Genomic DNA, 14,094 nt, shown 5'->3' on the forward strand with positions numbered 1-14,094 from the left:
GTTCTAGGGTACATCGTTCGATTTTGTGTTCTTAGAGACAAGACAATATTTATACCCACCAGAGCGCTTAAGATTCATTTCCCACACACTTTCACCTTTTCCGAAGATTTTTGACTTGCTACGAACGTTTTTCCAAAGCACCTGGTTGAAACTGATATTCACAATGCACAAAGATAACATAAGCAAGATCAGCAAAAATTTGTTTATTTGTAACCAGTTTGTATTCTCTGTCGGTTCTTTCGTTTTCCTATCAACAGTAATAGGTACGTTATTTACTTAAAATTTCATCGAAGCTTATTTATCCCAAACTGTGCTAAATTTATACAGAATCAGGGCGGTAGCTGTTTGTTGGTATGCACAATTTTTTTCCCCAAGATGACATTTTTGTTTTTTAAATTTCAAACTTAGGACTACTTATGATATATTCTACATGTATGGATTCTTTGAAGCTTTTCAGTATTGTCATAAATATGTGTAACGTAATCTGTAAAATTTTTTGAAAGTCAGCGCAACGAAAGGCATATCGCATAGATCTGTCTGATCTAACTGCATTAATGGCTAGGTAGCGAAAAGCATAGTGCCTTCGGAGCTGTTACGTTTGACTGATTTTTTTTTTGACAGATGTTTGTTTACGCTGCACTCCAGAATATTTCACTTATGCGACAGGGGCCAGCATTATTATGAGAGGAAACCGGACAGAGCCCGAGGAAGACCCACGACCATCCGCAGGTTGTTGAAGAGTCGTGTTAATTTATATATGTTTATTTTACACGGAACCAAGCTGGGCTGACCATTTTTTTCTCATAATACATGAGTACTGCGTCACCAGTTTACGAAGAAATCGTCATGGCAAAACCCGAAGCGAACAACAGGCTACACAGCGTGAGCCCAAAGTACTTTACATGACAAAAGGTGCCCTCTCAGACGTTTTCTTGATCAGATCCTGTAACCTAAAACTAGGGCCGCGTAGACAACATTGGTACGACTAGGGTCAAGACTTTTTTCTCGTTATAAATGGCGTGATTTCATGATGCTCCAAAAAAAGACTATAGGTATTTGGGGAAAAGAATCACGAAGCATAGCGAAAGTTACCTTAAATTTTAGCCCTAGCTGCTTTTTTTTTAATGTTGAACTATCAGAAAACACACTGGCCTGGTTGTTTCAATCAGTATCACTTCAGTGTTACTTCGTCGCGATTAAAGTGTTATAATGATCATCTCCCTTGCTACCTCGCTACGAACTCAGACCATTATGCAACACAATCTTCTGACCTAATTGAGGCCTTTTAGCCGGTAAACTCAAGATTTATAGACAGGGATAAATCAGTTCTCCTTTTAATGCCAGATAAACATGTTTTCTGTACCATGCGTAAATAGTTCTGTCCGGAGAAGACAAGATAACTACGTGTATTTCAAAGCCATCATGTTTCTTTGGTGATGTAACAAATGGGTTAGAATTGCAATTCCTCGACCTCAGCGTTAACATAAGTTATACATGCAACGCCGAGGGAAACAGGAATTTGGCTGTTTTCCCAGTTTTCTGCTCCTGAAGAATGGGGATAGGTGTTACGATCAATCAGTATCTTTACGTCTTCAACGATCTTGTATTCCGGCCAGAGATTCCTGCCGATTCTGGAGGGTAGAAACAAAGACTAACAACCTAATCGAATCCTTCTCAAGTTGTCTCTGCCAGATGACGACCTGTCAACACCTATAAATATAGCACGAGTTTGAAACGTCAATAGGGTAAACCGTTAGAAAGACCGTTGTAATTCCAAGATGGCGGCCACCGGTTCAAACCCGGTGTACGCCATCTTGGAAAGAATGGTTCAAGTTAGTGTTAGCAAATTAGGACGGATCCTTAGTGAAATTACAAACACATGTCTCATTTATTACATATAAATCTATTGGGAGGAATGCTCTTGCAAAGGGTTCCTTTGGAAAGTCATTTTAGTAAAAATAATCGGATGGACGACGCGTGTTATGCAAATGTGAAACGTGACATTCACATTTATCCACCAGTTACGTACTTTGTATCGCTGCGTCTCCTGACGCAAATCACACCTGTTCAGGTAAGCATGCCTAACATTTTACGCGGAGCAAAGTTATTTCATTGGAATCTCGCGGCGTATAAGTTAATAGCAATTGGAAAATGGCGATTCGTTATCCAGCCGAGTGTAAACAAACAGACCCAATAGACATGGGCTAATTTAGATCTCAAGGAACCGCGGACAACTGTCTCTGTTCTTATCTTAACGGAAAATGCCAAGTGGAAAGCCAAAATGGACGGAACTATAATGCATTTTACACGATCGTCTTGCGGTTGGCATTTGTCCGTGTTGATCCATGAGGGAACACCTCTGAAAGTAATACAAAATAAATACAGGAGCCATACAGCGATGGAGATGTTTTGTCGACCAATTACCGGCGACCCCCCGGGCATATAACTAACTATTGCCAACACCTGAATACAAGTAAAGCTGTCCAAAGAAAAGCCGGTATAGCATGTGAACCAAGAGTATAGTAAACATAAGGGCTGGGGAGGTCGGATGGGTGGTTCAAGTGTGTGCACTCATCCGAAAACCAGAACCATCCAAATTATCATTGTCAGAAAAGGACATTTTTGCGCATAGGGTGTATTGTCCGTTACATATTGAGATATTTACGTGTCAGTGCTGTGGAAGTGGCGCATGCTCCTTACAGCGCATGCGCCGCTCTCTGCGTTCACTATGCATCACTGTATACACATGCATACTCTTTATCTAAAGTGTGCACAATATGACTATATCCGTCCCCTGAAACAATTTTATGGATGAATGCTGATTAAATAGTGAAGCTAGGAATAAAAGATTCCGTGCGTCGCACAGACACCAAAGGTCAAACTTGTCTGGTGACGGCAGTGATGAAAAGCAAGCATAGTGAGCGGCACATACGCTGTAAGGAGTATGACAGTCGCGAAATAATTTATTTGCAAACTGTATCCTGAGAGCGCGTTCTGAAATACTACTCGTGAACTTCAATAATCCTGCTGTGTGCCAAATAGGGTCGGCGTTACGTAACAGAACCACAATTTGCAGTTTTCAGCCTTATCAGAAAGACAAATTAGACCTACAGATACGATAGGCGGAGTATAGGCATTGCCTGCATAGGTTAGGTACATTTAAATGTACGATAGTTATGTTTTATAAACTTATTTCTGTCTTTCAGATATGTATTGCCTTTTTGAAAGTTTTGTAGGCCTTGAGCCATTGTTTTTCTATCAGCATAGTAGCAGCTAGGACTTGGTTGGTTCCTCATGCATACGCTTTCATCTCGGCCAGTTTTCACGTGACATAGCCTGTTCACGTATGAAATATTAACCGTATACATTACAGTGGCTGCTTTTACAGACAGCGTAGAGACCGAAATACCCCAATTGTGTATCATCGTTACCTGATCACATTTTTTTCTGAATGCTATTGCAGCTAAGCACTTTGATAAATCCAGGCAAAAAAATGACACAAAAAAGAAGCTGCAGCCAAAAACACAGAACTCGAATCCCAGAAATGCCAACGGACTTCTGTTTATTTCTTTATAAAACACATTCTGCCCCCAACGCGTGATATCGCGGCGATGTATTTATTGCTCAGTATACAACTGTCTGTGGAACATTCCCATGATTGGACGGCTTAATGCATACCTCATCATCAGTCACATATATCGAGGCCACTACTGAAGGCCTGCCCTATTGGATTTCCGAGCATTTTCACAGTTCAGGCACAGTTCACAGTTCAGGATGCGTTCCAGGCATTAGCGCCGGGCCTTAGACGTTCGGTGAATAAGGAAATTCAGTGCCGTTTGCTGCTAGTTTTGACAGTCTTCAGTCAAAAAGTGGCGTTTTCTCAGTTTGAAACCCTCGTGATATATGATCTGCATAAATTAATTGAAATTTCCTGGTTGTTTATTATTCGCATACAACAGAAGATTGTATGAAAGTCTTTGCCTGTCAGTTCGTAGACCGTCGAGAGTTTTATTTTCATAACACAGAAATCAATTTTCCACATCACAGTCCTGGTCGTATGTTTGTTTGGGTTATGGTTTTACTATCATCCGTCGGGAGTAGAATAAAATCTCCACAATCTTATTTCCGGTCATGGAATTTCGCGTTTCACATTTTCTGGTGTTGTTATTACGTAACTCTCCAGATGCAATTTGTGAAGGAAATGACATGGTAAACAGTGGTGTCTTATACCGACGGCTGTATTCATCGGAAATGAAAATGTTTACAAGGCTGGAGAAAGCGTTTATGCCATCCTGGAAGGGAAGAGTATAAGCGTTGGTTTGCACGAGGCCGACTTGTGCAGTTGTAGCCTGATATATGGATAGTTTCGTGAACAGCGCATATTTTCCCACCAGCGATATTGTTAATGTCCAGGACTGACATTCAGTCCGAAGCCGTCGATGAGTAATGATTAGAGCTGGCGTATATACCTTGTTCAACTCATGAGAAAGCATGTAGATACATGTACATAAATCGACTCGCGTGTTTCCATTAAATGGAGCCGAAAATTTCTTTAAGGACATCTCACCTGTGTAACAACATAAAACTATAATGCTTATTGGACTAAGTTATCGCGAGAATCTCGTCGTGAAACGTGATACGAACATATGAAATCGGTCATGGTTACCATGGAGATATGCGCTGAAGGAGCTGTCCATTTTTTCTCAAGGTGTATCGTTGCAATGTAACGTCCGAAAACAATACAGATATTTGTTTAAGATGGAATTTACAGTCTCAACAGGACTGACATGTACTCGACCTTAGTTATGATGTCCTTGCTTCATCAAAAGATCGTAAAATTCCCGCAAAGTCGAATAGCAGCTCGCGTGGGATGTAAGATTTTCGGAGTTCTGACGGAAAACCTGCTAAGCGCTCTGAGAATATGTTATGCATTCTTGTTTTACCCTTTTGTCAGCGATGTTTGTGACATTCTCGGCTTATGATTCACGCTGAGCCAAAGGGCAGGGGTCCTGGTTTGAAAAACAATTGTGCTACAAAAAGCTATTTCGGCTATTGTCTAACGTTACAGCTTTTGACTGGAGTTCAGATGTAAATGTCACGCCCTCTTTATAACTTTGGCGTACAGCTTGATTTTATTCGTAATCTTAGGTAACATTAGCTCTATTTCAACTATTGTGTGGATTTCTGATGAATATGAGAGAGAGAAAAAAAGACAACATATCTTTTAGACTCTTGTATTTTTACAATGTACTCTGACTAATATATGAAGTTAATTAATTTTACAACAACAACAACGGTTGATGGAAGGTAAATCTGCATTGTATAGATCCATTAACAATCCTTTAACAAGGGCACAACTATGATGAATTTTTAAGAAACTTTCTAGCACTTCTGCTCGAATCATGTCGCTCTACTGAACTTTAACCCAAACAAAGCAATTTAGGAAACTAAGTTAAGAAAGATTTGATTCACGTATTTGTGTAAAAGTAGCCCCTGATGTTCAGCAATCCCCATTGAATTCTGTCCACTCCTTTTCTCAGTACTTTCCATGGGGTTTACAGGAATTTTTCTGAAAACAAAAAAGTTGTTTTCCACCAATATTTTGTACACACTGAGCTCGCTTGGATGGTGAAGCCAGTGCGTTACCTATGTGATAATTGTCAGTTTCCCACCAGTATTTTGTTCACATTGAGCTCGCTCGGCTGGTGAGACCAGTGCGTTACCTATGTGATAATTGTCACTTTCCCACCAGTATTTTGTTCACATTGAGCTCGCTGGGCTGGTGAGACCAGTGCGTTACCTATGTGATAATTGTCAGTTTCCCACCAGTATTTTGTTCACATTGAGCTCGCTGGGCTGGTGAGACCAGTGCGTTACCTATGTGATAATTGTCAGTTTCCCACCAGTATTTTGTTCACATTGAGCTCGCTGGGCTGGTGAAACCAGTGCGTTACCTATGTGAAAATTGTCGCTTTCCCACCAGTATTTTGTTCACATTGAGCTCGCTCGGCTGGTGAAGCCAGTGCGTTACCTATGTGATAATTGTCAGTTTCCCACCAGTATTTTGTTCACACTGAGCTCGCTCGGCTGGTGAAGCCTGTGCGTTACCTATGGGATAATTGTCAGTTTCCCACCAGTATTTTGTTCACATTGAGCTCGCTCGGCTGGTGAAGCCAGTGCGTTACCTATGTGATAATTGTCAGTTTCCCACCAGTATTTTGTTCACATTGAGCTCGCTCGGATGGTGAAGCCTGTGCGTTACCTATGTGAAAATTGTCACTTTCCCACCAGTATTTTGTTCACATTGAGCTCGCTCGGCTGGTGAAGCCTGTGCGTTACCTATGTGATAATTGTCAGTTTCCCACCAGTATTTTGTTCACATTGAGCTCGCTGGGCTGGTGAAACCAGTGCGTTACCTATGTGAAAATTGTCGCTTTCCCACCAGTATTTTGTTCACATTGAGCTCGCTCGGCTGGTGAAGCCAGTGCGTTACCTATGTGATAATTGTCAGTTTCCCACCAGTATTTTGTTCACACTGAGCTCGCTCGGCTGGTGAAGCCTGTGCGTTACCTATGGGATAATTGTCAGTTTCCCACCAGTATTTTGTTCACACTGAGCTCGCTCGGCTGGTGAAGCCAGTGCGTTACCTATGTGATAATTGTCAGTTTCCCACCAGTATTTTGTTCACATTGAGCTCGCTCGGATGGTGAAGCCTGTGCGTTACCTATGTGATAATTGTCAGTTTCCCACCAGTATTTTGTTCACATTGAGCTCGCTCGGCTGGTGAAGCCTGTGCGTTACCTTTGTGATAATTGTCAGTTTCCCACCAGTATTTTGTTCACATTGAGCTCGCTCGGCCGGTGAAGCCTGTGGGTTTCCTATGTGATAATTGTCAGTTTCCCACCAGTATTTTGTTCACATTGAGCTCGCTCGGCCGGTGAAGCCTGTGGGTTACCTATGTGATAGTTGTCAGTTTCTCGCCGCAGGCCGGTATATTTTATTCATGGAACTTCGGTTTCTTTATTATAAATGTAATATATTTGAGCACAGTTTCTAACTCTACTTAATCATACAATGAATTAACACTATATTATGGATGTTAAAAGCAACTATTACTTTATAAATTTTGTTAAAACATTGGTTCGCAAGACGCCTGAGGCAAATGGACAACTCTGACAACGATTCAATGTTTTTACGGTATTTTCAACCATGTCTGAAACCGACAATCGATAATCAAGGAGTAATTAATATTAGTAACATCGATTTTCACAGAAACTATTTCGAATAAGGCTTAAATTCAAGGATGACTTTATGATAGGTAAGAAAAACCTGGACGTGATGAACGCCGGGAGATGGACTGATCTGCGCAGAATCGCCACATACGTGTTATTCCAGGTCAGTGCGCACCTGCAAACACCTGTAGATGATAGGTGAGCTAAGGTCACGACGGGTCGGAATGTTAATGATTCTGCACTGATCACAGCCTCTCAGACAATAAAATGTGCATACGACCTGAGGAGCTTTGGAGTTCCAACACTACATGTAGATATTTTGGGAAGCCTAAAACTCACTGACCTCGGTTTCAAAGTATTATTGGAAACTCGTTTGTCTAAAGAGAACAGCTTGTTGGAATTCCAAGTGGTTGGCCTCCAAGCTAGGCTGTTATCTGGTTCATTGAACCAAGTTTGAGATATGGATGGGTGTTATTCTTTGAAGCCTAGTTCCATGACAGCACAACAGTTGCTTTCAGTATCAGTGGGTTGACATAAATCCAGTATTATCGTTAATAGGGATTACACATGATCCAAACCGAGTAATCCCTATTAACGATAATACTGTTACTTAATCCACTTTCTAAAATGACATCTGTACCTATCTGACATAAATCCCCCTGGAGATTAGCTATTTTTAACACACTTTCGAGCACATATGTTATATTTCTTTGAGCGGTGAAAGGAATCAAATCTATTTGAAAGATATACATCGGTTTTTATGGAATTTAAAGAAGGCAACAATTACTCTTATTTTTAACTGTTTGAGAAGACAAATGCACATTATTCTTATTTTGAAAGTAATAAAGGAAATATATTTTGGGCTTCTTGTCAGATCTAATTTTGATTTCAATGTAATAATTCCTGACAAAATTTTTGGAATTAACGAATAAATAAAGTACGTATGAGTAGAATCGGTTCTTCGTGTGGATGTAGGCCCTATTCAAACTATACAGATAAATACATCGTTATAAAGCAGTAAGTGATTTACTGGGTGCATAAGTTATTAATGCTTTCCCTCAGCTTAGAAAGACGGAACATGTCAACCGCGATAGCTTTAACTTGATGAAAATTCCATAACCTAATTATGCCGAGCAATTTTTTTCCCAGTGAAACCCATTTATACCATTTATCATGGTATATGTCAATCAGCGGGGGACACGCGGCTCGCTAATAGCCTCATCAACGGCCTGGTTTATCTAACGGGGATTTTGAAGTTATTGCCAGCGACGTTCGTCTGGTTTCTACTCTCTATCTCCTTCTCTATGCACGTTTACTTGTATGCCTCTAAGACACGTGCGTTCCTTCATGACGCCGTCCTGCCAACAGCTTCACTCACTCGGCCTATCAGCATTCCTCTCACCAAAGGCCAAAGTGTTCGCCGGATCGAGCGGTCTCACTGGAAAGACTCAAACCACGCTCGGTCATCTTCGGGGTTTTCCGGCCAAACAGATCCATTCATTACCGATTTTTGGGCTTCTTTTATACGTTGGAACTACTGAAGTTGTCTACCCTACGTGTACGATTTTGTGAACAATTACCTCACTTACATACTCAGGACAAAATCTGTTAACAAACAATTACGTTACGATTTGTATTTTGTGTGCCGTACAAAATGATTTCGACCGTTATGGGAACTTTGTACGGGAATGATCGCTGAGAATTGTTACGGAAATGAAAGTTTTCTTTAAACTTAAATCGTCCATTTTTTGTGCAAAGAGGCTTTGGAAGGAATGATTTCATGTTTCAAATTTGATAGTACCATAAATGATTCTCATTCCTGAATGGTTTCAGGAATGTGTTAACAATACATATGGTTCTTCTCTTTTCAAGCTTCATGTAGTGGACCAGACAGGTTTCAGGAATGAGTTGACAATAGTTCTTCTCTTTTCAAGCTTCATGTGGTGGACCCGAAAGGTTTCAGAAATGAATTGACAATAGTTCTTCTCTTTTCAAGCTTAATGTGCTGGGCCCAAATGGTTTCAGAAATGGGTGAACAATAGTCCTTCTCTTTTCAAGCTTCATGTGGTGGACCTAAAAATTTCAAGGAATGGGTTGACGATAGTTATTCTCTTTTCAAGCTTCATGTAGTGGACCCAAATGGTTTCAGGAATGGGTTTACTACAATTAGACATATAGACATATAAGACAGTACACCGTGGCAAAACGGAGTAAACAACACCTGTGTGGATCTATGAAAAACTCTTATACGTACAATTAGCCTGTTTCTAATTAGCCAATGCTCTGTACAGCGTTGTATTTTTAACCTGTCTATTTTTAGGATATCGAATATCACGCTACTTGTTAAAACATAGGGGATATGAGAATGCCTGTTGCGCAAACCATTCTTGGCTTTAGCAAGATATAGTTGAGATATAGTCTAGCTGAATGAACATAGTTCATTCATAAACTAGGGCCCAGTTGTTCTAAAGTGTATTAGCTAATATTGGTATTAGGTCATATTTTATATTCAAAATTTTAACCAAACTCAGCAGCCAATGCAGTTGTCCAAAGGCAAAGCATAACAGCAGCAGTTTTAGTTCACATTTAATGTACTGGTACACAAGTTTTTTTTAGGCTAAGCACAAAATTGGACGGCTTTGCTTAAAGTTAAATCTGGTATTGAGTCTTGAACCCATTGTGGACAACCGGACCCTGGTATGTAAAACTGTTCCTTGATAAGCAAGGTGTGGTCTGATAAAAAAGCTGAATGAATTTATTTCGTTTGTAAACCAATTACGTAAACTATTCTTTACTTACGCAGTTATTTATTATTTGATTTGTGCTTCAAGCCACACTCAAGAATATTTCACTTATACGACGGCGGTCATCATTATGGTGGGAGGAAACTAGACAGAGCTCGGGGGAAACCCAAGACCATCCCCAGGTTGCCGCAAGACCTTCCCACTTACATTGCATTGGTGGGATGCTCCAGGGTTATTGCGCTGTGCTAACTCCATTGGCCACAGAGGTTCCCTGCAATGTATTGTTGAGACAGAATAGTTCAATGAACGTATAAACCACCCATAAACATTCTTAAGGAGGTCAGCCTTTTGGTGTCATTCGACTCGTCCTTTCTGTGCGCAAAACGTTAGTTACACGGCCGATCAAGACGGTGAAAATATTTCACTCATTCAGCCAGACCTCACAAATCACAAGCAGTCAGCCTCACCACTCTGCTAATATGTCTCAGTGATGCTGGAGTGTAATATCCTGTCTGTCTAATAGAGTCTTTGTGTTGAAATTATAGAAAAAAATTATAAAACCAACAGCTTAAATTTTGAGTGAACTACTAGCACAGGGAACAATTTTTGTGACCATAAAAAGGTTACTTTATATTTTATAATTTGGATGAATGAATAATGTCTATTCCTCGGAATAACCTTGAACGGTGCAGTCTGGGATTGGATCTTTACATGCATTTATGTAGACCGGTGTAAATAGAAGCAGAACGCTTTTCTCACGTAGCAACTGCAATTCAACTTTTTCCAACAAGTCCAAAATCTTCTGATTTGAACTAAAATGATTTTGTCATTTAGGCCCTATAGAACAGACGACATTCCTTTCGTTCCGTTTACATTTAAACTTAGGCCAAATTTAGACTTCCTAGAAATTCCAAAATTCATCTATGACCTACAGACTGGACGGTCAATTGGTTACCATACGCCCGTGTTGTAACCCATGACAAAAATGCTGCAATGATTCACGCCCCCTGTCAGCTGGTTTGCTCATTACGTAGGCAATGATCAAAGCCCCATTGAATAACAGAGTGCGGTTGGACGCAGTTTCCAGCAGATTCACGCTGATTTCCGCACGTGCTGGACTAATTTTACGGGCGGTGGCAGCAGAATTTTGTCTGATTACCTAGAGTGATAACATATCAGTCCGCCAATTCTGTGCTTCTTATAACAGCATGTTTTCACAACGTTGGAACAGGCCAGAGTCATACAGAAAAGGGGCAATAAAAAAGGGCCATACAAAAAAGGAGGAGGGGGGAGTGGTAGAGGATTACGTGTTCTGTAGATTGAGTTGAGCAGACTTTATAATCGAAGGTTTCATATTACGGGCACAAGCATGTATGTTTGCACATGTGTGCATGGAAATGAGCTGATTTGAATCTTGGTGCGACGGCAGTGCACATGTGGTGCACGCTGAGCATTGTAGATATGGAAATTAAAACAATCAATGACAGCTGTGCTTTTCTAACTAAAACCATTACTTGTTGATATTTATCCACGTGTCAGCAGGATGTATTACATGTCACTTGTTTTTAGTTGGTTTGTTTTTTACTTTCACGTTTGGGCAAAATTTGCTTACTTTGAAACGTTTCCATTGGGCGCCATATCGTATTGACTCGATTGCAACTTGACACAAGTACCCCATTGTAGATTCCATAGCTGTGATTCTTGAATATGGCTTTAAGCAACAATCAAATAAAGACATACATCTTGAATGCAAACTAGGTCATACTGTATCTTGTGAAATCACCACGACACAGAAGACAAGTGTAAAATTGAATTTATGCTTTTTTAAGTTGATCAACTCACGCTAGGCATACAGGGGTTTATCATTCCCCTAAACATAAACTTTTTAAAAATAACTTAAGCTCACAATGCGCGTGAGTGCTTAGGGTTTAACGTCGTACTTAACAATTTCTCAGTCATATGACGACGAAGGAGCCTTTAGAGTGCATGAAAGTGTAATGTGCCTCCTCGTAGCGGGACCACCACTCTTTTATCTACTGCTGCTTCACTGAGACGACTTACCGAAGGCAAGTAAGCCGCCCCACTCGAGGCATTATACTGATACGGGTCAACAAGTAGTTGCACTATCCCCTTAACTCTGAACGCTAAGTCAGGAAGCTACAACTTCCTTTTTTAAAGTCTTAGGTGTGACCCGACCCAGGATCTACCGCTCCCGAAGAGGACGCTCTACCAACTGTGCTATTACTGTTGGTCTTTAATGACTGGAATAAGAAAGCACAGTATAGAATCGAGTTTAACAAATACTGCTGTATGCCCTGTATCTTACGTACATGTTAGCAACTGTCGTGGAGCATTTGTACAAATCTGAGTGCTTTAAACATTAGTAAGATAGGTAACCGGGTAGAAATCGATAATCTAATGTAATGAGATACCTACACTGTATATATTTATAGCAGCTGCTAAAGTTTGAATTTTACATTTATAATATTTAAACTAGATATCATTTCTCAATGTCTGGAGTAACAAGGCATAATATAGCATCGAGTTCAATAAATACTGTATGCACTAAATCGTGAGTAGCTGTTGGCAACTGTCGTGGAGTATTTGTACAGATTTGAGTGCTTTGAGGGTGTCTCTTGATTACTTCCACCGATACACAAAAAGCTTCGCTTGTCTCGAACAATGTATTTCAGGGCGTTGTCTGGAAGGCAGAAAACAGACAAGACAATGAAAGCTTTCAGCATAGAAAACATTTCCTCGCAGCGTATAGGGAACCATATGTTTGAACGACTTCTCTAATTCATCTGGTGTAGGTTCGTCCATTCCATCTATTGCCCTCGACACGATTTTAGTATCCTTCCAGCTCAAAATACAGCTCAGTCCTTGCCTACCCGGCCAGGGGTACATCTCCATTCTAACACAATCCCCCTCGCTCACTCTCGGGGTACGTACGGTGTGAGATGCCAACGGCATTACTACAAAAATTCCTCGGCCTTCGAAAAGAAACCAGCGACACGCAGAGACCTGGGCTGCTAATTCAAGCCTCATTCGCCTTTTGGCTTCGCTTTCGCTCCACCGATTTTTCTTTCACTTTTTTTCCCTCTCGATTGCCTGTCAAGTAGCTCGTAGAGAGAAACCTGATCCAAGGCTCATCTTAGCCCATGTGGTCTGACTTCTCTGTCTTGTAGCAGGCTTTGTTCTTCACTCTTCCACTCTCACAAGTTATAGCACTCTGCTGAGAGAGGACGGCTAACATAGGCTAGGTTAGTCGAAGCTCTGAACAAACAGCCCTAGCGTGAGTCTCTTTCTTGTACCGGTAATTCAAAATTTTCGAGTTCTTATGACTCTTTAACAGCCGAGTCTGTTCTGAATTCTGTAGTTTCTAACATCTGTTAAATAGTGTTCCTCACGTGTGTCTTGAACTGTCTGATTGTAACGAAATTTATTGACAGGTCAACCGAGTTCCATTTCCGATAAAGTTAGAATCAGAAGACAAATCCGAGTACCAGAATAACATTTGTTTACACACTATCTACTTTCATTTAAAGACGAAGGTTGTATTCTTTAATACTGTCTTACGTTTCATGATGTTTTTTTTTCTTATTTTTAGATCTTAGAAGTTCACAATGGCGGATTTACTCGACAAACTTAACGAAGCCAAATGGGAGGTAATTCCAGAAAGTGCTAAGTCAGGTGAGTAAGAATAAGAAGGAATACTTTGTCATTGTTTTTAATTTAAATTAACATGAAGCTAAAGTGTCACAATCACTATCGACGTCAGTATAATAGTGTCCCTTGTTGGAATATGTATCTACCGTCTCACCAGGGAAAAGAAAATAATACTCGAAGGAGCGGTCTACCTTGTCGTACTCCACAGATATTGTCGCAGTGAATGAAGATTGAAAATACCCTGTGATGTGGATTACTCCCCAGGTGGCGCTCACACAAAGGAATCGTAAGCCTAAGTTGATTGTAAATCGCTAAGATCTCGAGCGTAGCCTTAGCAACTTATTGCACCAATGGATTATAAGCTACGATAGTTGTAACTTACAATCAGAAATTACAATCCAGTCGACCATGTTGTAAATATATACAATCGCCCCAAAATTAACACCTAG

General features: G+C 40.5%; 1 protein-coding gene across 3 annotated transcripts in view; it reads left to right on the top strand.

Moving 5' to 3' along the window:
* The window catches only part of LOC135479890 (uncharacterized), a 192,754-nt gene that overhangs the window by 171,472 nt on the left and 7,188 nt on the right, over positions 1–14,094 (top strand). Inside the window, exons 2-3 of one of the 3 annotated variants that reach the window (XM_064759796.1) lie at positions 13,229–13,271; positions 13,587–13,669. In XM_064759796.1, the coding sequence (XP_064615866.1) occupies positions 13,603–13,669 (67 nt within the window). In that variant the 5' untranslated portion in view covers positions 13,229–13,271; positions 13,587–13,602. Of the gene's footprint in view, positions 1–13,114; positions 13,272–13,586; positions 13,670–14,094 lie in introns of those variants that run through there. The other 2 variants (XM_064759795.1, XM_064759797.1) reach the window with 2 other exon arrangements.

The sequence above is a fragment of the Liolophura sinensis genome, chromosome 12 (assembly GCF_032854445.1).
Source record: "Liolophura sinensis isolate JHLJ2023 chromosome 12, CUHK_Ljap_v2, whole genome shotgun sequence".
In the NCBI taxonomy this organism is placed as follows: Eukaryota; Metazoa; Mollusca; class Polyplacophora; order Chitonida; family Chitonidae; genus Liolophura; species Liolophura sinensis.